Source organism: Triturus cristatus, chromosome 11 (genome assembly GCF_964204655.1).
Source record: "Triturus cristatus chromosome 11, aTriCri1.1, whole genome shotgun sequence".
NCBI lineage: Eukaryota > Metazoa > Chordata > Amphibia > Caudata > Salamandridae > Triturus > Triturus cristatus.
Window position 1 is genome coordinate 293,172,413 of NC_140594.1, and position 23,866 is coordinate 293,196,278.

A 23,866-nucleotide genomic window follows, 5' to 3' on the forward strand; every position below is an offset into this window, starting at 1 on the left:
CTGGAACTGCGCAATCTACGCCTCCATGCATGGAAATTGAGCAGGCATCCATCCATAAAATGAGTGTTTGCCGGGCACTGGGATAAGTTTATGGCTTCGTCTAGACCCATTGCAGACTAAACTGTCAGATGTAGTGCGGTTTGTTTTATCTTTGGCCCAGCAATGACTTGCTGTAGGCACTGTTAAAACCCTATCAACCTTTTTGCGCTTGCCGGATTATCTGTCCTTGTTGAAATCAGCAGTTGTAATGTGTTTTCTTAAAGGTTTGCAACATATGTTTCTGCCTAAATCATTTTTGGATGCCACATTGACTCTTGAATTTGGTCCTCACTTTCCTCATGTGTACTTCTTTTGAGCCAATGCACAGTTGTTCATTGCACCTACTCACCTTAGAAACGTTTTTTCTGGTTGTGATAACATTGGCACAATGTGTGAGTGAGCTTGAAGCCATCTTGGTCCAGGTTCCTACCTCATTCTGCCTTTTTTCTGGAAAAACTGGTGTTACGGACTCAAGCTGCAATCCTACCGAAGGTGGTGACGCCTTTTCACGTCAGACAAGGTATTACTCTTCCAACCTTTTTTGTGCTGCCTTATGCTTTGAAAGAAGAAAAATGACTCAACGGCTTGCACCCCAACAGATTACTTTTATGTTGATCGTACGAAGGAATATCACGTGAACAAACAACTTATTGTGGGGTCTCAACTGTAAAGAAGGATAAGACGATGCAGAAGCAGACCACTTTCTGATGAATAATTCTCTGTATTAATATCTGTTACACATTGGCTAAGAAGCCGTTTCCAAAAGCTCTTTCCACCAGAGAGAAGTGTCCTGCCAGTGCATTGGCACGTGGATTGCCTGCCCAGGCTGATACGTGGATATCAGTGCACACGTTCAACAAGTACTACTGCTTTGACAGCCAGGTCCAATGAGACTGGCATTTTTGCCCATTTAGGCCAGTAGGACTTTTTTGATCTGAGCCACTTCACAGACCCACCACCTTGGGTGTTTCTGCTTTGATATCTAATCACAAGGTGAGGAATCTGTTTTCAGAAGTATCCATCAGAAGAATGTTATTTGCTTTCGATAAAGCTCTTTCTGGAGGATACTCTAAACACAAATTCTACACCACTGTCCCACCCCCGTTATGTGGACTGGTCTCCTTTTACATATAAAAAGGTCCTAGTTTAGGAATCTGCACACTTTTTGTTTCAATCTACAGATGGACTCCGCATCTGGTGGGGTCGTGCAGGTATATGAAAGAAACTTACGTCCGTGCGCATGACTGGCACTTTTATGCTGATCTGTTCACCCCCTCCAGAGTGGAACAGAGTTGGTGCGGAGCCCCACTGAATTACCTACGAGTGCACGGTGTCCCTGTTTTTTAAATTTCTGGATCCAGTATAGTGCCTGGAGATATTTAAAAGGTGAGGACTCTTTGGTTAGAAAGAGTATTCACCAGAAAGAATGTTACAGAAGGTAACTAAATTGTTCATCACCACCTTCAATGAGGTTTTGGTGTGAGGGGCCAACAAGCTGAATATACCGATTCTGATGAACCAGCCTAAGTTTTCAATCATCTTTATGAAATGACATCCACAATCTTCTGCTGTCCCTTTGCTGCTGTTGGTTTCAGGACTTCTTGAACATGCAATTGAGCTATCCTTAACTTCAGGTTCAGCCAAGTCTGCCCCTTCAGGATTGCAAAAGAAGTTCAAATATCCCAAGCTGGATTCTCCCTTCATGCATGCAGATCCTCTTTCTGAATCTTTGTAGTGGCAGCAGCAAGAAAACACCGTTACATGACATCCTACCTCCTTAGAACCAAAATAAGAAGTTGGATTCAGTAGGCAGGATGTCTCTGTTTCATCAGTTGGGCCTTTGAGTACATCTGTGTCTAACAACTGCAGTACAGTACATCTGTTACCTGGGCTTAGACTCCGTAACAACATGAGTGTATCCTTTGGAGTGGAGACTGTGTTCGATCCATCTTAAGTATCAGAGTCTTCTAAAAGTGAAGTGCTCATCATATCTTGTCACTTCTGGGCTCATCAGCTTCCTTCAACTTTCCGATTCCAAACACCCATCTGCAGATGAGGCCGTTGCAGGTTGCCTGGATGCCCAGTGGCATCAACTGTCAGGCATTTGGGAGGACAACTTGACTGTTTCAGTTTGCAGTTCATTCCCCTCCCATGGTGGTGCCCCCTCAGACAATTATGACCGATTCTTCTCTCCAGAGATGGGGAGGCCATATGAATGTTCTCTAGGTCCAAGGATTGTGGTTTTTAAAAGAAAAAAACCATCACATCAACCTCCTGGAATTGAGGGTGGTTCAACTGGCCCGACGGTTATTTCTACCTTGCTTCACAACCTCTTCCCTTCTTTTTCAGACAGAAAACCTAACAAAAATATATAATCTCCACAAACAGGGAGGCATGAGTGTAGGAAGCTGACTCTGTATATAGTATACTAAAGTAAGGTATAGTTTGGCAGGTTGGTGTTTACCAGTCCGGGAACCCACCAGAGGCTGGTCGTTTTTCAGGTGGCATCTCTAAGTTGGCCTCTGAGTGCATGGTATAATAAATCCCACACTAGCATCAGTGTGGGTTTATTATTCTGAGAAGTTTGATACCAAACATCCCAGGATTCAGTAAAGCCATTATTGTGCTGTGGAGTTTGTAATGGCAAACTCCCAGACCATATACTCTTTATGGTTTTACTGCACTTACAATGTCTAAGAATGGACTTGGACACTGTAGGGGGACAGTGCTCATGCAACTGTACCCTCATCAGTGGTATAGTGCACCCAGCTAGAGGGGTGCCTTACCTATACAATAGGCGAGGGGGAGATGGGGGAGGGGTGTGTGTGTGTGTACGTGTGTGTGTGTACGTGTGTACACACACACACAGAACCTACCTCTAAGGGTGGCACAATATGTGCTGCAGCCCTTAGAAGCCTCCCCTGGGCACAGAGCCCTTGGTATCTAGGGTACCTTTTACAAGGGACTTGCATGTGGCCAGAGAGGTGCCAATTGGGGGTACAAAGGTACAGTTTTGGGAAAGAACTCGGGCCCTGGGAACCTGATTGGCAGGGACCCAGGGCACATCCAGTCAAAGTGCATTAGAAATGTGGCAAAATGTGAGGGGGTTCCTGCAACAGAAACCCAGCTTCCTATAATGAGAGCCAGAGATGTCTCTAGATGCCCAGACAATTTAGAGATAATTGATTGCAAGGAACTTGCATATCATAGCAGTCCACCCATCAGGAACCCAAAGCGTGCATGCAGATTCTCTAAGCTGGCTAATCCAAGAGAATCATCTAAGATCTAGTAATCGTAATTTGCTGTGCCTTCATAGAATTAACAGAGTGAAAATGGGGGGCAGTGCCTTTTCGTATCTGGCCCCCAGTCACTGGAACTCCCTACCAGAAAATATCCGGTCTTGCCCCGAGATATCCTGTTTTAAGAAGCTTCTGAAGACGTGGTTGTTCTAGGAGACTTTGACTATGAGTGCTCATTTCTTTAAGCGCCGAGAGATCCCTGTTGGGATGATTCGTTTGCGCTATACAAGCGAGTAAAATAAATAAATAAATCCTGATTAAACGTCCTGCAAATTACATTTTCCAAATGAGATTTCCAGATGCTGACATATTTGCAATCGCAGACAGAAGGAAATGCCCATGGTATACATCCGGGTTTTACCAACCAGGAGCTCTGGGGAATGCTCTTTTAATCAGTTGGCCAAAAATGTTTGTTTTGCATTTCAGCCAGTGCCATTGATCTCTCATTGGTGATCATCAAACTAGTGAAGGACAACTCGAGAATGATTCTTACAGGTCCAGAGTGGCCACACAAACCAGATCTTCAGTTTAAGTTCAGGGGGCCAGTTCTTACATTGCGATCTTCCATCACTGAGATTGGGAGCCTGGTTCTTGAACTCTTCTAATATGGACATTTAAACCTGCCAGAAGAATGTATGAAGAACTTGAAAGAGGATAGTTGTCCTCCCACTTGAACCTCATGTTCATTCAAATTGAAGAGGTTTTGTGTTTGAAACCTACAAAAGAATAGTGATCATACCAAATGCCAAGAAACTCTGTATTCCTTTATATTCTTGTTTTAGCGAAGTCAGGGATGCAGTATTCTGCTATATAGGTACACCTTGGAGCCGTAAAAGCTTACAGGAAAACCCCTTCTCAAACCTCTTTTTCAGACTCCTGCTTGTCAAGTATTTTCTGGAAGGAATTAAGATTTACCCTCCCATAAGCAGACCTTCGCCTCCCTTGGAGTTGAATGTGGTCCTATCCAAAATATCGGGCCCCTTTGGTGCCTGTTCAAAAGGCATCTTCCAAACATTTCTCCCTGGAAACTGTTTTTGTTGTGGATATTACTTCCGTCCTTCAGGTTGGTGTTATCCAGGTCCTTTGTTGTAAGGAAACTTTTATTCTGTTAAAGAACGACAAGTGGTTATGAGAAACCATGCTAGATTTTTTTTGCCAAAGTTAAGATTTTTCATGTAAATCAAACAATAAATCAGACCATCTCTTTTCTGACCTTCTTTGAGAATCCTTCGACTCCAGCTCTAAATTGTTCTGATAGTAGACAATGTGACCATCTATTTGTTAATTTTAGCCCTGTACAAACTTGTTTAGCTTCTTAAAAGCAGTTCATATTTGTTGGTTGGATTGTGTCTTGTATTGTATTATGTTATAATAATGCCAACCAGACATTAGCTGGTAGGCCCAAAGTTAATTCTTTGTAGGGCCACTACTGCTGCTTTATTAAGAAACATTTCCATTGCAGAAATTTGTAAAGCAGCTACTAGGAAGTCAGTACATACTTTCACAAGGCACTTTTGCATTTACACAGATTTCAGACCAGAGGTCTAGGCAGGACACGCCTTTCTATGTAGTCTGTTTGGATAGTGCAATGTAGGTCTTTCTCCTTTTCCTCTTCTTTTATAGGGAAGGGCTTTCTACTCTAATCAGTGCTTATGGCTTGAAATGAAGATCCCCGTGAGGAAAAGGAATAGTTTCTTACCTGAAGTCCTAGATCCCTGCTAGGCGAATCTTAATTAAAATCACAAGCAACCTTCCCTACTCCCTGGAGAAGAGGCTTCGGTAATTGCTCTCGATTTTTGGGAGAACTGACCCAACTACCGCCTACAGTGCATGATGGGTTACTGGAGGTGCTCTGTGCCATAATGGAGCAGCTCAGATTTCTACCAGCTTTTTAGACTGCAGCGTATATGGCTACTTTGTTCCTGGTTTTTTCCCTCATCGTTGGAAAAAAGTGCTTGTCAGGTCACTAGGTTTCTGTTAGTAACTTTGTATATATTTTGAAAATAGTTACCCTTTTTAAAAAAAAAAAAGTAAATACTTGAGAATTGGCCGATATAGCTGGTTATAGGCTTTTCTAATGCTTTTATTTTTCACAGAAAGTTATTTTTTTCTAAAATAAAGTATATTAATTATTTTATATATGCTTTATAAAAATAAAGGAAAAAAGGCTTCAGCGTGTGAGTGTGACTATTCAGTGCTTATGACTATAATGAAGATTCCCCTAGAGAACAAGGTCTTCATTTGTTCTTTATTTGTTCTTGTTGGGGTGTTTTCAAGCAATATACAAAGTTTTTATTGTTGGAGATGTGTCGGGAATGCCGGGTGCCTGTCCGCATGAAGAAGATGCTCCTTTTTGCAGTAAAGTTATGGTGCATGCATGTGATCAAAGAAGGAATTCAGGCTAAGAGCAGTTACGTGCCATTAATGGGATATAGTATTCACATTCACTCTTGCTTCTTGGCTGTTTGCTTGATCTCATGTCTGAAATGCTGTCTGTACTCTCCTTTTTAATGTAAAATATTTTTCCAATGGCACAGCTTGAATCATACTTCACAGGTTTAAAGATGTTGTGATGGTTGTTCTAAGCTTGTTACTTTAATCAGTAACTCCAAACAAAAGGAAGTCTGGGTAAGAACGAACAAATGCCCTTTGTAATCACCAGTTATTCTCCAAGAAATGGTTGATGACTAAGAGATGGCACTGTGAATCTGTAGTGGTCTCGCCTAGCCATTTTGAAAAGCCATTTGAAAAATGGTATCTCTGCATTTACACCGCAACTTATGGGAAACAAAAACACCAGATGATACATTTATTCCAGGGGAGGGAGGAAATAGTGGCACCTTTTTAAGGTGAAAAGATCTGATGTTTCTCCAGGAAATGTAATGTAGAAGCTCTTCATTTTGTTATATCTGAAGGTTACTATATTCACTTTCTCATGAACCTTTTACTGTCTGCAACAATTCTCCAACAAGCTTCTCAGGCTTTATGTATTAAAATTGAATCCTAATACTTTGTTTTCCAGCAGAGGTTTCTAGGCATGTTTCTTTTATTAATATTTTGCCTAATACAGAAAACAATTGGTCTTTGTGCCTTTTCCAACCTAAAAGAGGAGATGTTGATACTCCTAATCCCAAAGAAAGGGCTGGTTACCACTAACGATGCATGCCAATCTTTAGCTCCTTTGAAGAGTAGAAGGACGCATGCAGTTCTTACCTTGACATGTCTTGAAATAGCTTGTGGGTTCTGTGGACAGGGTGTGACTTTCAAAAACTGAGATACCGAGAGAGGCATGTCTTGAGCAGTTGTCACCTCCACACAGTGTATACAAGTATGTCCTGACTTTGTACACAATTCCCTTAATCTCTTCATTAGCAATGTTGCAAAGTGAGTTTCATCTGCTTAATCCCCTGGATCTTTCACTTTTGACTATCCGTTTTTTGGACTTTTACTGTGAGTGAGCCTCAATACCTGTGTCTCACTTACTGTAAAATGACAGTAAATCAACTGAGAGGGCTGACCACCAGTGTCCTCCTTTTAAGATGAGGCTGATGCAGTCCAGCTATGGTAAAAAGCTCAGGGTTGGTTACATGTGAACATGTGAGCAGGCTGTGTGTGAGAGACTACTTTCTTAATGCAGCCCAGTATCTCCACACAGGTAGTTTGTGGCAAAAGGGACCTTTCAAGGATTGGTAGTGTCCTGGGGAAGACCTCATAAAGTGAGTGGGCATTTATAGTACCGGTCTGTAGTGCTTACTGACAATGTGTGGCACTTAACTGAATTATTTATTTATTTAATATTTATTTATTTAAGAGTTTTATATAGCGCTAGCCAGACCCGAGGGTATCGGAGCGCTTTACAACAAAGGTGATAGGAAAATCAATACAAAACGTAACAATAGTATACATATTGATTTGCTGCGAATCGAGAGTCTCAGAACAGAATGTAGCCTTAATATCCAAAAAGTTACAAAATAAAGGGGTGATATACACAGGGGTGAGGCAGGACTAAGTTGGTAGGTGGGTGAGGTACAGTTTTTAAACTTGGGGTGACTGGATGATGTGGTGGGCAAGAGTCTGCATTCAAGCGGCAGCTATCCATTTGGCAGGGAGCTATTGAGGAAGAGGTCTTTGAGCTGCCTTTTGAATTTTACAAATGAGGGGTTAATTCTGATATGGACTGGGATGGAGTTCCAGATTCTTGGAGCATTTCCAGAGAAGGATCGAGAAGAGGCTTTTTGTTTGTGCATTTTCGGGGGGATGAGGAGTAAGGTGTTTGAGCTCCTGAGGGTCCTTGTCTGGCCGGCTTTCTTGAGTTTGGCGGCCAGGTAGGCGGGCTTCCCAGTGTGCAGGGCTTTGTGCGTGAGGCAGGCCGTTCCGAAGTTGGTACGCATTTCAATTGGGAGCCATTTTAAATCTCTGAGTGCCGGTGAAATGTGTTCAAATTTCTTCACTCCGGTGACCATTCTGGCTGCTGCATTTAGAGTTGATCTCAGAGGGGCTAAGTAGGATTTTGCTGTTCCTGTGAGGGTTGCATTCCCATAGTCCAGTCTGGAAAGCACCAGGGACTGAGTGGCTTGTTTGAGATCGCTGGAGGGATGAATGGTTTTATTTTATTGAGCAGTTTAAGGTTGAGGAATGCGCTCTTGGCGGAGTTCTTAATGTGTTTGGTCATGTTCAATTTTGGATCCAGAGTTATTCCCAGTGATTTAACTGAGTCGGTCAGGGTGAGGTTGCAGTTGAGGGCATAGATTGCTTTTATCCATTCTTTGACTTGGGGGTTGTGCTTCTTATTGGAAATGAGCAGGATTTCTGTCTTGTCCTGGTTCAGTTTCAATTGGTTGAGTGTTAGCCAGTGCTGGACTTCCCTTAGAGTGTTGTTAAGTCTATGAATGTCTTCCATAGAGGAGGTTTCGAGATAGATCTGGGTGTCGTCCGCTTATAGGTGGAAGGAGATGTTTTGGTATTTTTGAGGATGGAGGTGAGGGGTTCCATATAGATGTTAAAGAGTTGCAGAGAGGGAACTGATCCTTGCGGTACACCCCTGCTGACGGAGTGTGAGTTGGACAAGAAGTTATTGATTTTTATTCTTTGGGTGCGATTCTGTAGAAACGAGGTGAACCATTTTAGGACCACCTCGTCCGCTCTTACTCTTTCTTGCAGTGCCTTAACGAGTAGATTTTGGTCAACTGTGTCAGATGCTGCCGATAGGTCCAAGAGTACGAGCAGACAGCATTGATCCCTATCGAGGGACTTGTGGATGTCGTCTATGACATTCAAGATCGCTGTCTCTGTGCTGCAACCTTTTCTGAAGCCCGATTGGTGAGACTCGAGAAGGTTGTTGCAGTCTATTTGCTCGGTAAGTTGAAGGAGGACGCATCTTTCCAGGGTTTTAGCTAGGAGGGGGAGATTGGAGACGGGTCTGAAGTTGTTAAGATCATTGGTGTCCGATCCCGTTTTTTTTAATAGTGCTGTGACTTGGCCAACTTTGAGACAGTTCGGCATGACTCCAGTTCTCAGGGAACTATTTATAATCGTGGTCCAGATTGGGGCTAGGGTGCCTTTGAGCTTTTTGACCAGTTTGCCTGGAATGGGGTCCAAGATATGAGAGGAGGGGGTGGAGCAGGAAATCATTTTTTCGATCTCAGCTACAGAGATGGGGTTAAAGGATTTCCAGTTTTTTGGGTGGAGCTTGTGTGTAGTGCCTTCTATCGCAGCGAGTGAGCTGCTGGGGGGTTAGTCACCCAGAGAGAGCTCAATCTTTGTGATTTTGTCCTTGAAGAAAATGGCAATGTTGTCACAAAGGTCTTTGGAGGCCTGGAATGATGAAGCAGGGGGCTTGGAGGTTTGTTGTCTGATTAGATTGTAGAGTTCTCTCGGCCTATTTTTATGCGTTGTTAAGAGCACTGCAGAAGAAGGCCTTTTTTCCATCCTTGATGTGTTTATTGTTTTTCCTGCGTATTGATTTGAGTTGATTGAGGTTCATTGTGGATGGGTTTTTCCGCCAGAGTCTTTCATTAGCTCTTAGTTCTCTTCTTTCAGAGTTTATGCTAGTATTGAACCATGATCTAGATGGGGGCGTTCCTTACCCTTTTTTATTTGCACGGGGCTAATTGGTCTTAGATGACAGTCATAGTAGTGTTGTAATGGGAGGTGAGTTTGGTTGTGGAGAGAATGTCAGTATTGATGGGGAGAAATATGCTTGCCTTTTTTTCCAGGTCAAAAAGGGGGATTTGATTTAGATTTCTCACCCAGTGGGTGTGTTCTTGTGTGTGGGGCCGGCAACGAGTAATTAGGTTTATGTGGAAGAGGATGATGTGGTGGTCGGACCAGTCTACAGGCAGGATAAGATCGATAGAGACAGTGTCTACTTGGGCAATAATGGCATCCAGTATTGATCCTCTGTTGTGGGTTTGTTCTGTGCAGTGTTGGATTAGGTTACTGTTGTGTAGAAGATCGTTCAAGGTTTGTATCATCAAGTTGTTCACCTCATTTCAGTGTAAGTTGAGGTCACCTAGAATCATATTGTTAGAGTCCTGAAATGCACAGTGGGTTATCAAGTCGGAGAGTTGTTCTCCGAACGCGGTGACTTTTCCAGGGGGATGGTAGAGGAGATGACAAAATAGTGGTTTGTTGCCGCTCGTCTTAATGGAGGCAGTTAGACTTTCAAATGAGTTGTAATTGAGGGAGTCAATTTCCGATATGGAGATGTTACCCTTATGGATGATTGTGACGCTCCCTCCTCGTTGGATTTTTCTGTCTTTATTGAGGATTTGGAAACCCGGAGGTACAAGCCTGTCCATGTCTGGGAGGGACAATTCGTTCATCCATGTTTCGGTGATGAACGTGATGTCAATGTCATGGGCCAGGGTAGTTTCTGCCAGTTCCGTTGCATGTTTTGTGGCCGATCTGCATTTGATAAGCATGCATTTGGTGGAGTTCCCCTCGTTGTTGAATCTCTCCGTTGGGGGAGCTCTTGGAATAGGTGGAGAGGAACGCTGGGGGTCTTGACGTTTTGGGTGGGAGGCAGGGGAGGCAGTTTCTACCGAAGCCAGTGATAACCTGGATCTTGGAGTTTAGGGTGGTAGTAGGGTAGGTGCAGTAAGAGGAGCCAAGTTCTGTCGCTTCTCTCTCGGACATTGCGGCTTTTGTTCTTTCGGGTCTGTACGTTTGTTTCAAGAGGGGGGTTGTGTTCCATCTGGGCCAGGGAGTCCTGCGAGGTCTTGAGTGATTGGTGTTGAATTAAACATTACAGGTAAAATCTGCACTGAAGGAAATCTTTTCGATACTTAGGCCTACAGGTTCCATTGAGGTATGAATCTAGGGGTAAACATGCATCCCCAGTGTAGATCTACAGTCTCTGACTTCACAACTAGTCTCCTTATAGCACTTTTGAATTGTCATATATCCATGGGTCAGATCCTAATCAAATTCCAGGCCTTTGTCCCTCCCCCACTGGGCCAAGTCACGTTAATTTATCTGCTGTCCAGAAGGAGGATCAAAGGTCTCCCAACACAGTAGATCCATTAACAGTGATTGACCCAGTTTCTGGGACAGGAAGATGTGGGGATGAAAGCTGCATCTGTTAATTAGCTTGTCCACTGCACCGGGACTGGCCCATAGAAACAAAGGAGGATGCCATATCTCTAGAACCCAACACAGGAGGTGGCTCGCTGTTGATGTTTTAGTGGGAAAGGATCAGGCAGATGTTTCAGCTAGGAGTGGAGCTGAGGCCCTCAGGGAAGCTCTTTCCACAGTTCTACCCGCCCTTAAAAACCCCAACAGAAGGAAGAGATAATGAGAAGAGCAAGAACATCTGAACAACAATGGCAAAAAAATGCTCATCTGGAAGGAGAAGCCACTTGATGTCACTGAAAGGATAGACTGAAGAAGTTTACCTTCAGCTCACCCCCAGGGTGATGATGGGTCTCTCCAGGGTCAGTGGCATTAGTAGGCTTATTCCCCCTGAGGAACAGTTATGGGAATAAACCTGCAGTGGTACTCTGGAATGTTTCTCTGAGACTTATGGGGGCTGCTCCTGAAACTGGGTGACTCATCAGGAAGGTTACCACTAACTCTGTTCACACACACACAGGTGCCCTGCAAGAAGGCCAACGCCGTGCGGCCTGGGGTGTGCTGCATTGAGAGTGTTCTGCTTGTTTGCTGCATAAGACATCCCCAAAAACAGGAGAGAGCACCAGGAGCCAGGTAGAGAACAGGTCTGGTGTAGGAAACCATCAAACCATGTTCCCCTACAAAAAGTGCTTTTATTGAAGCTAGGAGGCCTGAAGAAAATACCCATGGTAGCTAAGGCTTGCAACAAGGAACAAGAAAGCCCAAGAATAGTAAAATCGATGCAACAGGGCTCACGATAAAGCCTGGTCCCCCAGTGGGACTGGGCAAAGAATGCAGCACATAGTCCTTCGTGGAGGAGCTCCTGCAAAAACCCCTAGGGAGAGCCAGGTCTCCATGGGTTGCTGCAGCTCTTTTTTGTATGCTTAAATGGGAAGGGCCGTGCGTGGGGCCCACTCCCAAGATCCCCCTTCAGCCCAGGGATCCCATTCCCATGGGCTGACTCAATCCAGGGCATCTCGACAGACCCCATCTCCTGGATAGAAGCCAGTGCCGGGTGCATTGAATTTCCGTGTCTGGGGCTGCTGGGGCCTGCGCCACACTTCCTCAGCTGTGGGCAGAAGACAAAGCTGCTCCTGCCTCCAGGTGGGAGTAAGTGACAAAGGGCTTGCTTCCACCTGAAGCAGGAGACATTTTTGCTGGCTCCCATGCCGGCCTAGTAAGACACACACAGAGCTCACAGGGACATGGGGCCCCGTGTAGAACTCAATGAGTCCAAATGCCTGTGGGAGTCCTGGGTAGGACCAAGGCACCCAGATGTCAAAAAATGAAAAGTGGCACAAGGTTGCATTAAAAAGGGAAGAGCAGAGAAGTGGCGTATCCTGTATTCATCTCAGGCCATAGGAGCCCCCTGCAAGTGCTTGCTCAATTTGCAGATCTGCTTCTGTAGAGCTTCTTCATGGGCACGGGTATCTCTAATGTTTTTAAAGCATGTTTAGGGCGCTGCAGGGAGTTCAGCATCCTCCCTTTCTTCATCCCAGAATACTTTATGTAAAGTCACCCTACATCTCCTGGGGATGTTGAATCCCTGAACATGGGAGAGGCTTCCCATCGTTTCCAGCACTTCTGGAGCTTATACTTTCGTACAGAGGATCTGGAGTGCAGGGACCCTTGTTAGTTGGTCCTAAACTTTCTGTAATACTGTAGTAAAAGGGAAAGACACTGGGAACGTTATTGAATCTAATGCTTTATTAAGAATGTGGCTGGATGACAATGCAAGGTTTTACAGTATACAGGGCCGTGCTGGGAACAGCAACCAGCCCTGGCAGCGTACTGCTCGACCGACCCTGGGTAGGGGGTGTGGGGGAGGGTGGAAACAAGAAGCACCTCTCCCGCTTTTCTTACAGGGGGCCGATATTGCAGCACTGGTGCAAAATCAGCCCCCTGTAAGAAAAGCGGACACAAAATCGGCCTCCGGCCCACCGTGGAAATGCCCGGGGCCCACTACGACCAGTCTAGCCTCGACAGTATAATAAATGTTATTGAATGTTGGTACTACCCCAGTCACTTCAGTGGTGGGTTATTACATGTATTGATTATTGGTATTGTCCCCATTGATTTCAGTGGTGTTTCAGTTGTGAAATTTAACATGTTCTCTGCTTTTAGTGATGTGATGACACCCTGACAAAGCCAGTAGGCTTGCCTTATTTATGACAACACTGCAGTATATTGTGATATTGCGGCTAGTGTAGGTGGGGGGATATTATGGTTATGGGGTTCAGGACCCACAAGGGATGTAACTTGTCATGAAGAGGTCTCCAAAGATATTTCGATCTACCCAACTATAATTATTTGTAATTTAATGTGGCGTGTTTAGTAGTTTGTGTGTAATTAAAGTAATTTTGCTTTTAAAATAAAAAGCACTTGTTGGACAATAATTGGAGTGTTGTGCTTGTGTACCAGTGATCTGGGGTTACTAGCCCACACCATATCCCCTTAGCAGGCCTTGGAATGCTCTTCTTTGTTGCCCTGTGAAATTGTTACAATAGGGTACTTTGTTCCTAGTAAAAAGACACTTGTGGATTTACTTGTGAAGGACTCACATCATTCGCAACCAATAACCCAATTTCTTACAAGCACCTTACTAAACAACCCATATTGTAGTGCATTGTAAATGTGTTGGCTTGTGTTGTGAAAGGAAGTAACAGCTCGAGCTGCTGACTTTGGAGCTGGGGAACCATGTTCTAGTCCCAGCATCTGCTTAATATTCTAGGGAAAAAATGTAAACTTCCCATCCATAAAATAAAATCATTCAAACCTTCTGTAATTTAATCTGGTGCTCATGTAAAAGCATCTTACACCCTTGGTCTAAGTTCGCTCTATATACTGCAACAACAAAAAATTATAATAAAGACAGGCAAACATGCTTTTCAACTTAGGACCAATGCATGAACAGCTTCTGTAACTTTTTATTTTAAACTTTCATCATGACTGGAAAATAGTGTTTGAATTATTCTGCACGCACTCGCTACTTAACACTAGGTGAACATGAATGCAAGGTCTTGTTTCAAGGCATCTGTTGTTTTCCACCACTTCTTTGAAAAATTATTTAGAATGGGAGCCTGCAGAACCATATTGTGTCTAGGAGTAATAAAGTATTCGTTTTCAACAATAAAGCTGAAAATTTTCTAGAGTGTGAAGGCCAAAACTCTGCCCTTTGTTCAAGTTTAAATTGCTTGCCTATTCCTCTTGTTATTCTAAATCTGATACAGACTTCTAGCCGCAGATTCCTTACCTTAGAGCAGGGTCCTGGAGGGCCGGTTCCATGCCAGATGTTTACGTTAACTACATTTATCTAAATGGGGATATGCTAAAAAATCTGGCATGCATCTGGCCCTCCATGACCGTCTTTGGAGAACTCTGCCTTAGAATAGGCCCCAGACGTCACACTGGATCCATATATTTTTTAGTAGTACCCCTGCATGCCTGTACGTGGCATCGTTTGGCTCCACGTCAGCGTTGTCACTGTGATAGGCTCCACCCCAGCGAGCTGATGCCAGTTCTTATCTTTCCGTGTCAGCGCAGATCCATGAAGAGCTACCCCCAGCCAATTTTTGATTGAGGATTTGGTCGACACCCTTTTTTGAGAATGTATTCTTCGGTTGCAATAGGGATGTCCCCTAAGAAGCCAGCGGGTTTCAAGCCATGGGATGCCATTCGATAGGCCTGGAGAGGGTAATGAATGGGAGGATCTGAGGACCCTTATGGATATCGGTGTCTGCTAAACGAGACAGAGGAAAACTGGTATGAGGAACTGGCGGGTGCCAGTGGTCTGGACGCCTCACCAGACACTGGCTTAGTCTCCCCCTCGCCGTGCCTCCGAAGGAGAGTGCCTCTTTTGCAATGGTGGTGAGGAGAGCAGCTGAGGTCTTGGAGTTTCTAATGTCTTGACGAAGGATCTTAAACTGCAAGTCACCCTGTATAAACCCAGGCACCCATTTAATGAAGCCTTTACAGATGTCCTCCTTGGGGCCTGGACCAAGCCCTGCACAGGGGCTCTTTTACACAGGACAACTGCCCACCACCATCGCCCGCTCCTAGGGACTCCAGTTTCTTCACCCAGAACCTCATCCCGGAGAGCTTGGTAATTCAAGCCTCCACCTCCAGAGACAACGCTAGCACGTTCCCTGCCAGTCCACCAGGTAGGGAATCCAAGAGGCTTGATACCTTTGGGAATAGGATGCTCTCTTCTGCCAGTCTAGCAGTGTGATCTGTGAGCACTATGTGCCTCTTCGGACGATACACCTATACAATCTGGAATTTGGTTGCAAAAGTGCTGCCATGGTCTCGGAGGAGGTCTGAGCCATACTCTCCCAAGCTATTGCTGACCAGGGAGAAGCAGCAAAGTTCACCATCTGATGTGGACTGGACCTGACGGATTCGCTGGGCAGAGCAATTTCATTATTGGTGGTCCTTAGGCACCAAGCCCTGCTGAGAAACACTGACTTTTCTGGAGATGTCCAAGCCTCACTCATGGACATGCCCTTTGATGGCTCTCGCCTTTTTGATGAGAAGGCGGATCCAGCGCTCAAATGTTCTAAGGACAGAGGAGCTATGGCCAGGTCTCTGGGCCTATTCATGAACCCTAGTCAACCCCAGTGTGCCTTCCGCTACTTTTCTAGCTACGAGTGAGGCTTCCAACCGCATTAATACCCTCCCAGCCACCAAAGTCAACAGCCTTCCCAGCCTTCTTGTGGCCAAGGACGTGGTTCCCACAGACTGTGGGGCCAGTAGCCAGAGGTCTGGCCAGTCCACCACCCCCTGCAGCCACAGACTCAAAACCCCTTTAGTTTGCCCCCATACCAACACAGTGATCCAGTGGAGGACAGGTACGCCATCACCTCCACCACTGGCAGTCAATAATATCCATCCCCTTTCTGGAAACCCCTCCACCCATGCTGCCTACTTATATCTGGCTTAACAGCTCTCCTTGCTCCGTCAGGAAGTGTTAGCACTCTTTGCCAAGGGAACCATTGATAGGGGAATGGCGTCAGCAGTAGGTTGTGGTTGCTATTCCCGCTTCTTTCTGGTGCTGAAGAAGGACCCAGGCCTTTGTCCGATCCCAGACTTAGGCCTTCTCAACTTCTTCATGAAGAAGTTCAAGTTGTTCACCCTAGCTCATTTCCTGTCTGCCTTGGACCCTTGATGGTGCCGTTGGACTTGCAGGACGTGTTTTTCCACATCCCCGTCCTGCCTGCCCACAGGCAATGCCTCCAGTTCGCTGAAGGCCAAGAGAACTTTCATTTGGCTGTACTTCCTTTCTCCTTTCCAGCGCCCCTTGGGTGTTCACCAAGGTGATGCCGGTGGTTGCCACACTCCTGCAGAGGTCAAGGATTCCAGTCTTCCCCTACTTCGACAATTGGTTGTCGAAAGTGGGCTCGCCCCAGGCAGTTGTCTCCCACCTCCAGCCTGCGGTGGACCTCCTACATTCGCTGGGGTTCATTATAAACATGTTGAAGTCACACCTGATTCCCTCTCAGACGCTCCCTTTCATCAGAGCTCTTCCGGATACATCACAGTTTCAGGCTTATCCTCCCGAGCGGCAAATCCAGGATATTCGGGCTATGACACTGATGTTTCAGCCTCTATCCCGGATTTCAATGAGACTGACTCTAAGGCAGTGGGCCTCAGAGCCATCTGCATCCTGCTTGAAATGCATGCCCGTTGACATATGCTGACTGTGCAGTGGGGCCTGAAGTTCCAGTAGGCACAGCATCAAGGTAATCTCTTTAACATTGTCCAGATCTCGGAGGAAACTGCAAAAGGCCTACAGTAGTGGCTGACAAACCATGATTGCGGGCAGACCCCTCTCCCTTCCCCAACCAGACCTGACTGTTGTGATAGATGTGCCGCTCTTGGGCTGAGGTGGTCATCAGGGAGAGGTGGAGATCAGAGGACTCTGGTCTCCGAAGAGTCCGGACTCCACATCAACCTTTTGAACCTTAGGGTGATCCGCATGGCATTGAAGACCCTTCTTCCTTCGATAAGGGGAAGCCTGGTGCATGTGTTCACAGACAACACTGCCATGTGGTATTGCAGCAAACAAGGCAGGGTGGGGTCATGGGCCCATTGTTAAGATGCACTGCCACTCTGGACATGGCTGGAACGTAAGGGCATTTCCCTGGTGGTTTAACACGTGGCGGGCTCTCTGAACACCATGGCGGACAAATTCACTCTTTTATGCTTAGCTGATCATGAATGGTGTCTCCAACCGGAGGTGGTGCAAATTCCCTTTCTAGAGTGAGGAGAGCATTGGTTAGATCTGTTCCCCACCGCTGAGAAGCTGCAATGTCAGCAATTCCTTGTGCTGGAGTTTCAAATTGCGGCTCTCGCTTTTTGTCTCGAGTGGAGCTCAGGCCTCCTGTAGGCTTTCTGCTGATACTACTCCTGCCCAGAATTCTCAAGAAGCTCATTAACAATCGGGCCCAAGTCATTCTTGTGTCTCTGGATTGAGCACAGAGATTCTGGTATTCCGAGCTTTTGAGCATGAGTACAGGTCCTCCGGTCAGGCTGTGTCTTTGGGAGGATCTTCGTTTCCAGCAACAGGGGAGTGTCCTGCACCTAAACTTACACACCCTCCCGCTTAATGTGTGGAGACTGAGCAGCGACAGTTGACAACTTTTGACCTTCCCTCCCTGAAGTATGTGATGTTATTCTGGCTGACGGGCGTCCCTCTACCAAATCAATGAATGCCTGCCATTGGGACAAATGTTTGGCAGGGTGTGCATCTAAATATTTAGACCCTCTTGCTGCACCCCCTGACAGGAGGAGGCACTCTACATCGTGACTCGAAAGACTTCTTCGATGAAAAACAAGTTGCACAACTCTGAACCCAATACTAGATGGCAGGAGTATGCAGAGCATGTAAATCTACAGCTCTACATGCCACAAACAGATGCTTACAGGGTAAGTAACATAATCCTTACTGTTCATTCTTTCCTTGGTTGACCAGTTTGCCATAAACAGGTGTAGCTAACTAGAACAGTATGTTGATGGTGGAACGATGGTATGCCCTATTTGAAGTGTATAACACCACTTAAGTGTGGGGAAGGAGTCTCGTCCTTTTGTTATTATATTCCCTCACACACCCTAGTAGTGTCATGCTTCATCATCGGGACACCCCGACGACTAAAAGGGTGGGCTCGACCGTTATTTCAGGGAGCGCTTACTGAGATGATATTTGGCCAGGATTAAAAATCGATGTCAGACCCCAGTTTCCCTTTATTCTTGGGTCTGGCACTGATAGTAAAAACAAGAACTAGGGGTTTCTAGGAATATTATGGTCCTTGCACCCTATTGCCAACATGTTTCTGTCCCTTGCTGCCCCATAAAGGGTGCACAGACTTTCTTCAGGGCGTGGGCCCCCTGGGAAATTAAGATAGTAAAGGGGTTTTCCCTACACTACTATGCAATAAGGGCAGATAGCTGCTCCTTGTAAATGAGACCGTTGTCGTCACAATCACTCCATCTGTAAGAAAACCGAAAGACAGACAAAGTATACAACTCGTTATGTCCTAATTGATAATGAAATGAATAAAATATATTGGTGTGTATATCACCGTTTTTCTCCACATCATCATACGTGAAACGAAATAGAATGTGCGTGTGATTAAAGCATATCCCATCGTATATATGCTACACTTTTTGTAGCATGTGAGTACATGGGTCGCGGTAGTTTACCGCCTTTTAATTTCATACACTCTTTGGTGCGTGATTTGCTAATGTCAGTCTTTTCAGTCAGACGTACTAACATGTAGACACAAGATTAAAACAAATATGCCCCTGACTCACTCTCACATCCATGATGGTTAATACATACTCACATTCATTCATTTTATATGTAATTCTGCTTACCCCAATTAAGGAGAGGATAAACCCCATGTGGGACCTCAATAAGTAGGGTAGCCCTGTAGTCACACTCTGTAGGTCGACAACACACGAGAATTCCAAGACTGGTATATCCAAATGCACGCAATAGATTTTTCGTAGGTTGCGGTTATATCCGTGATGTTGAGCCCAAGATGCAGTAGGGGAAACACAGGGGAAGGTAGGGAAGAACGCACAGAAGGAAAAAAAATCGTACTTATAGTGACACAGTGTTAACCCACGGGAGGGTGTACTCCCTCATAGAGTTCCTCTCGCCCCTCACCAAACAAGGAATCCTTCCTTGGAAGGTATGTGAATTACATTCTTTCCTTGGCCCATCAGGTGTCTGCTCTGAACACAATTAAAGGTTATTTATCCGCTATTTCAGCTTTCTTGCAGTCGCCTGACCAACCTTCTTTGTCACTGTTGTGACTAGGTTCCTGGGAGGCTTTCAACATATGTTTCCACCACGTCCTTTCATTATGCCTCAGTTTGATCTCAATTTGGGAATTATTTTACTCATGTGTGCCGTTTGAGCTGCTACACAACTGCCCACTTTGTCTGATCGCTATCAAGACATCTTTCGTAGTGGCTGTAACATCGTCTGGAGGGTCACCCAACTGCAGGCTTTCTCTGTGCACCCTCCTTATAACACCTTCTTTCCGGACTAGTTGGTTCTCAGAACACTTGCCTTCTTCCTTCTGAAGGTTTTGACACCTTTCCATTTAGGCTAGAACATCACCCTGGCTACCTACTTTGTTCTGCCTCATCCTTCTAAAGAAGAGGACAGACTCCACCGCCTGGACCCCAAGGAGCACTGCCATTCTACCTTGATTGTACAAGAGTGTTCTGGTAGGACAACCAACTCTTTGTCGAGTATTTCAAAGCAAAGTAAGGGACGGCTGCGCAGAAATGGACCATCTCTAGATGGGTAGTGTTCTCCAGCAAGTTTCTACGCATTGGCCCAGAAGCAACCCACTGAGGGCTGGCATGCTAATTTCACCAGAGCAAAGGCAGCAACCACTGCATTAGCTTGCGGAGTTCCTGTCCATGACATCTGTCAAGTAGCAACATGGGCAAATGTGCACACATTTACGAAGCACTACTGTCCGGACAACCAGGCCGTCTTGGCAGACATTTTGCACATTCGGTCCTGCACGATTTCTTGATTTAAAATCTTTTTGCAGACCCACTACCTGGGAGGTATTGATTGGTTATTTATTTTAAGGTAAGGAATCTATGGTTAGAAATCTCTATCAGATGAACAGGTTATGCCTTATCTGGTAAAGACTCTGTTGAGACACAGATTCCTTACTGACCCGCTCATGCTCCCTGCCCTGTGAACTGGTTTAAGAGTAAGGGTCGCTCATCCAAGAGCCATAGACATGCACACCAGTCTGTCAGTGTTTATCGTGGCTCAGTGTTTCCGGCATGAAAAGCCACGAAAAGAAACTGACAGCATGCTGGGGTCGCATGTCACTTTCAGCATGGATGATACTGATGCAGGGTTGAACTATGCCTTCTACTGGTACGCAGGGATACTGTTTGAAAATGTCTGAATCCAATTTGACGCCGAGGGAATTTTCTACGGTACCATAGATGTGTACCACTGTGCATATAACAAGAGCATTGCTAACCCTTGTGGCTCTTATTTAACTTTTATTTGTTTTCCCAATGTAGGGTTCATACCTCCTATTTGGGGACCACAAAGTAGCTCTTGACAGAATGACAACCCACAGAGGGTGTGATAAACTATTACCTCTTTTATGTCATATCTCAGTAGGAACTCACATTAGCTAAATATTTACAGTACTTGTTGAATACCTCTCACCAAAAAACTACTTCCAAAACACTACTAACCATCTTTCTTTGTTGCCCAAAGTACAAGCTTTTCTAACATTGTCTTAATCGTCTTGTAGCCTCTTCTAGTTCCTGATTTGAGCTAACTCGAAGCACATAACTTTGTGCATAACAGATAGCATTTGAATATTGCGCTAACTAAAGTAGACCTTGTATGAATAAAACAAAATATTTTTCAATATCTTGTTAATCCTAAGAATTGTTACGGTCAGCTTTTCCAAGTATTTCTTGCAAAAGCTATAAGACAATATGCAAAGTTGGTGAAGTTCTCTATCAGTTGGGCCTTCGTGTCAAAATCTGGATGTTAACAATTCTTTAATATTGCATACTCCCCATTTTCAAAATTTTGTATTCAGGTGTAATGTGAGATACCTTTCTTGCTAATGTGGATTTACCCGTGAAGAACAGTTACTTTATTAATACACCTTCATGTAAAACTCTCACAAGTTACTGGCCCAACACAGTTCCATAGTATCCACATAAAAAGGCACATCTAGTTTCTCCATCCACCAACATTTGCATGAGAAAAACCCGCTCAGGCTTAGTTTAAGGTAAGGGGGAAACTCTCCATGAACTATAGAAAATATCACTGGAGTAATACAAATGTATCTCACCCCAGCTCTGAGTGGCTTTGCTTTCCATATATAGATCATTGTGGGATGTTGCTTCTGGCTCTATTTAGTAGCTCTAATGAAGTCCTGCTGGGATTTGGAATGTAATTCATGGTTTTAAGAAGTATGGTTAACCTTCTTTTTAAACTGTTCTCAGCCCCAAATGTCGCTAATTTCTGAATAACTGTTTTTCTCCAACTGTTTGCTAATATTGTTCTCTGCTTTACACTGCAGCTGTCTCTAAAGTGCAGAGCACCTGAGGTTTCCTTATACGTGTCTCAAGCCTATGAAACCATACTGAAGAACTGAAGAGCCATTTGGAAATTTCCAGCTTTCACTGCTCGATCACTCCTTTCCACTCAGGAATGGTGAATCTGTGATTCGACAGTTGAGTGCAGTGTATGTGTGTATGTCTGTGTGTGTTTTCTAGTCCTGACCAAGGACCAAATGCTGTCAGATAATGACCACCCTGCCAGATAAGTTTTTTTAAACAGAAAGGTCAAACACTGATGGGAAAAATTCTGTTTTTAAATACGGTCATGTTCTTCTCCTTGCTTATGCTCTCTTCGCTCAGCCTCCATCACACACTCTTTTTTAATTCAGTGTTTCCTTCCTCTTGTTCCTTCTCCCTCTGCCTCCCCAGCCTGTTTGTACACCCATCTTACTTGGGCAGTAATTTATGAAGACCTGTTGCTGCCACCCGTCTTTTAACCATATTGGAACATGTGAAAAGAAATGTCTGTGAGATGATTTCAGTTGTGGTGAAGTGAACTGGAAAGGCCCCTGTTGAAGGGACTTTTTCCTGAACTGACACCTAGAAATGTTTTTCCTACTGCGGTCATGAGGTTTTCACCTTCCACATACAGGAACAGTAATATTGTTCATTTCTGGAGGCCATTTTATTGTTCCTCCCCTATGTTGGTGTGCTTCAGCCGTGCCCCGTTTCCTGAGGGTTAAAAGAACAACAATATTTACAGATATATATATATATATAGTTCATTTTCTTTTGTGTAAAAAAAAAAAAAAAATAACAAAATGATTGAATAAAGGTGACCTCTAATGATTGTAACATTCATCTCGTACTGTTTTGTGAGTTTTTTCTAAGTTATCATAGAGAATGGGCTCATGAAGAATGTATGTTTTCCCCTCCCCCTGCTTCACTCCATAGAGATCTTCAGATGTGTGTGTACCTGTAACTGATCCATCTAGAGAATTGACGAAGACTGAATCAGCAGAAAGACTGACCATCTCTTGATTTGTTCATTTCCTTCCTCCCCTTTCCTCACTTGATATTTCTACAGAAGTGTAACACCCTTTAAATGATTCATCTGGACCATTGACAAAGACTAAATCAGCAAGAAGACTGCCTCTGTGCGTTCCACCCAACCCATCCCCCCCCCCCACACTACATAGACACCACCTGATGTGCCTAGCCCTGTAAGCTGTTTCATTTAGAGAGTTGGTGAAGATTGGATTGCAAAGAAACTAAGCATCTCGATTTATTAGAGGAGACTAAAGGCTCAGTGGTCAGGTAAATGGAAACCTGCCATTTCAGGATAATCCATCTAGTGAGAATATAGAGTGAATAAATGTTGCTGTGCATTGTAGAAATTAATTCACCAGACTGAAACCAGGGGTCACTCCTCCACTACGTATGTTCCTCACTTGGAGAAGGCAGTAATTATACGGGTGTTGTGATTTTGTGATGGACACATCTTCCTGTAGATTCATCACCTTAAGAATTATCTTCACACTTCAGACTGGTTGTCCAAACATCGTACTTGGAGCAGAACTCCGTTGCCTTCCCAATGGTTCCTCCTGATAGAGTGTTGAAGAAGCTTGACTGTATGGGCTGGAAATTCTTGCATCGGGCAGCTTTTCCATGCTCACTGCTAATGCTATGTGTCTTTATGTCCTAGATGTTCATGCCTTGTGGGAATTGGTAAAACATACAGTGATTGGCTTGCCAACTAATATGAAAAAAATTTTTTAAACGTGGTCAATTATGGCTTGGATGCATTCAAACAGGTTTTGAAGTATGACCTTGATTCTAATGACAACGTTGCTTGAATCTTTAGCACGGCTGTCACGCTGCACAAGCATGCTTAGATGCGTTACACTGGCTACTCTGCATGTGCCCAAGCCACACTTCTGGACATGTCCTTTGATAGCAAGCAGCTGTTCAGAGTGAAAGCCACCGCCTCCTTGGAACACTTGAAATCAGTAGAGCTACGGATTGCATGCTTGCTCCAGCACTTCCACCAACAATGTAGAAGGTTTTGTGGCTACTTCAGCACAGTGCAATCCTGACAGAGGCAACCTTCTCAGTCTGTTCAGACACCCCAACAACTGTACCCTCTACGTTTGAGGCAGAGGTTGGTCTACTGAATAAAACCAGCAGCAGCAGATACATCTCCACCATTATCTGTCTTCTCTACTGCCTCAAAATCCTCTGAGTCCCTCAAATCCTTAAGGCAACATCTTCTAGTGGGGGAAGGGACTCATTTTCCATCACTTGTGAATCAGTCATGATGGACCTCTCAATAATGCATTTGATCCACA

The 23,866-nt window shown here is 44.7% G+C and overlaps 1 protein-coding gene across 1 annotated transcript in view; it reads left to right on the forward strand.

Annotated features, from left to right (window-relative positions):
• Nucleotides 1–22,379, forward strand: part of AP1B1 (adaptor related protein complex 1 subunit beta 1) — a 313,702-nt gene extending 291,323 nt beyond the window's left edge. Inside the window, exon 21 of the mRNA XM_085634510.1 lies at nt 21,539–22,379. Within this exon, the coding sequence (XP_085490636.1) occupies nt 21,539–21,613 (75 nt within the window). The 3' untranslated portion in view covers nt 21,614–22,379. The remainder of the gene's footprint in view (nt 1–21,538) is intronic.
• The last annotated feature ends 1,487 nt before the right edge of the window (nt 22,380–23,866 follow it).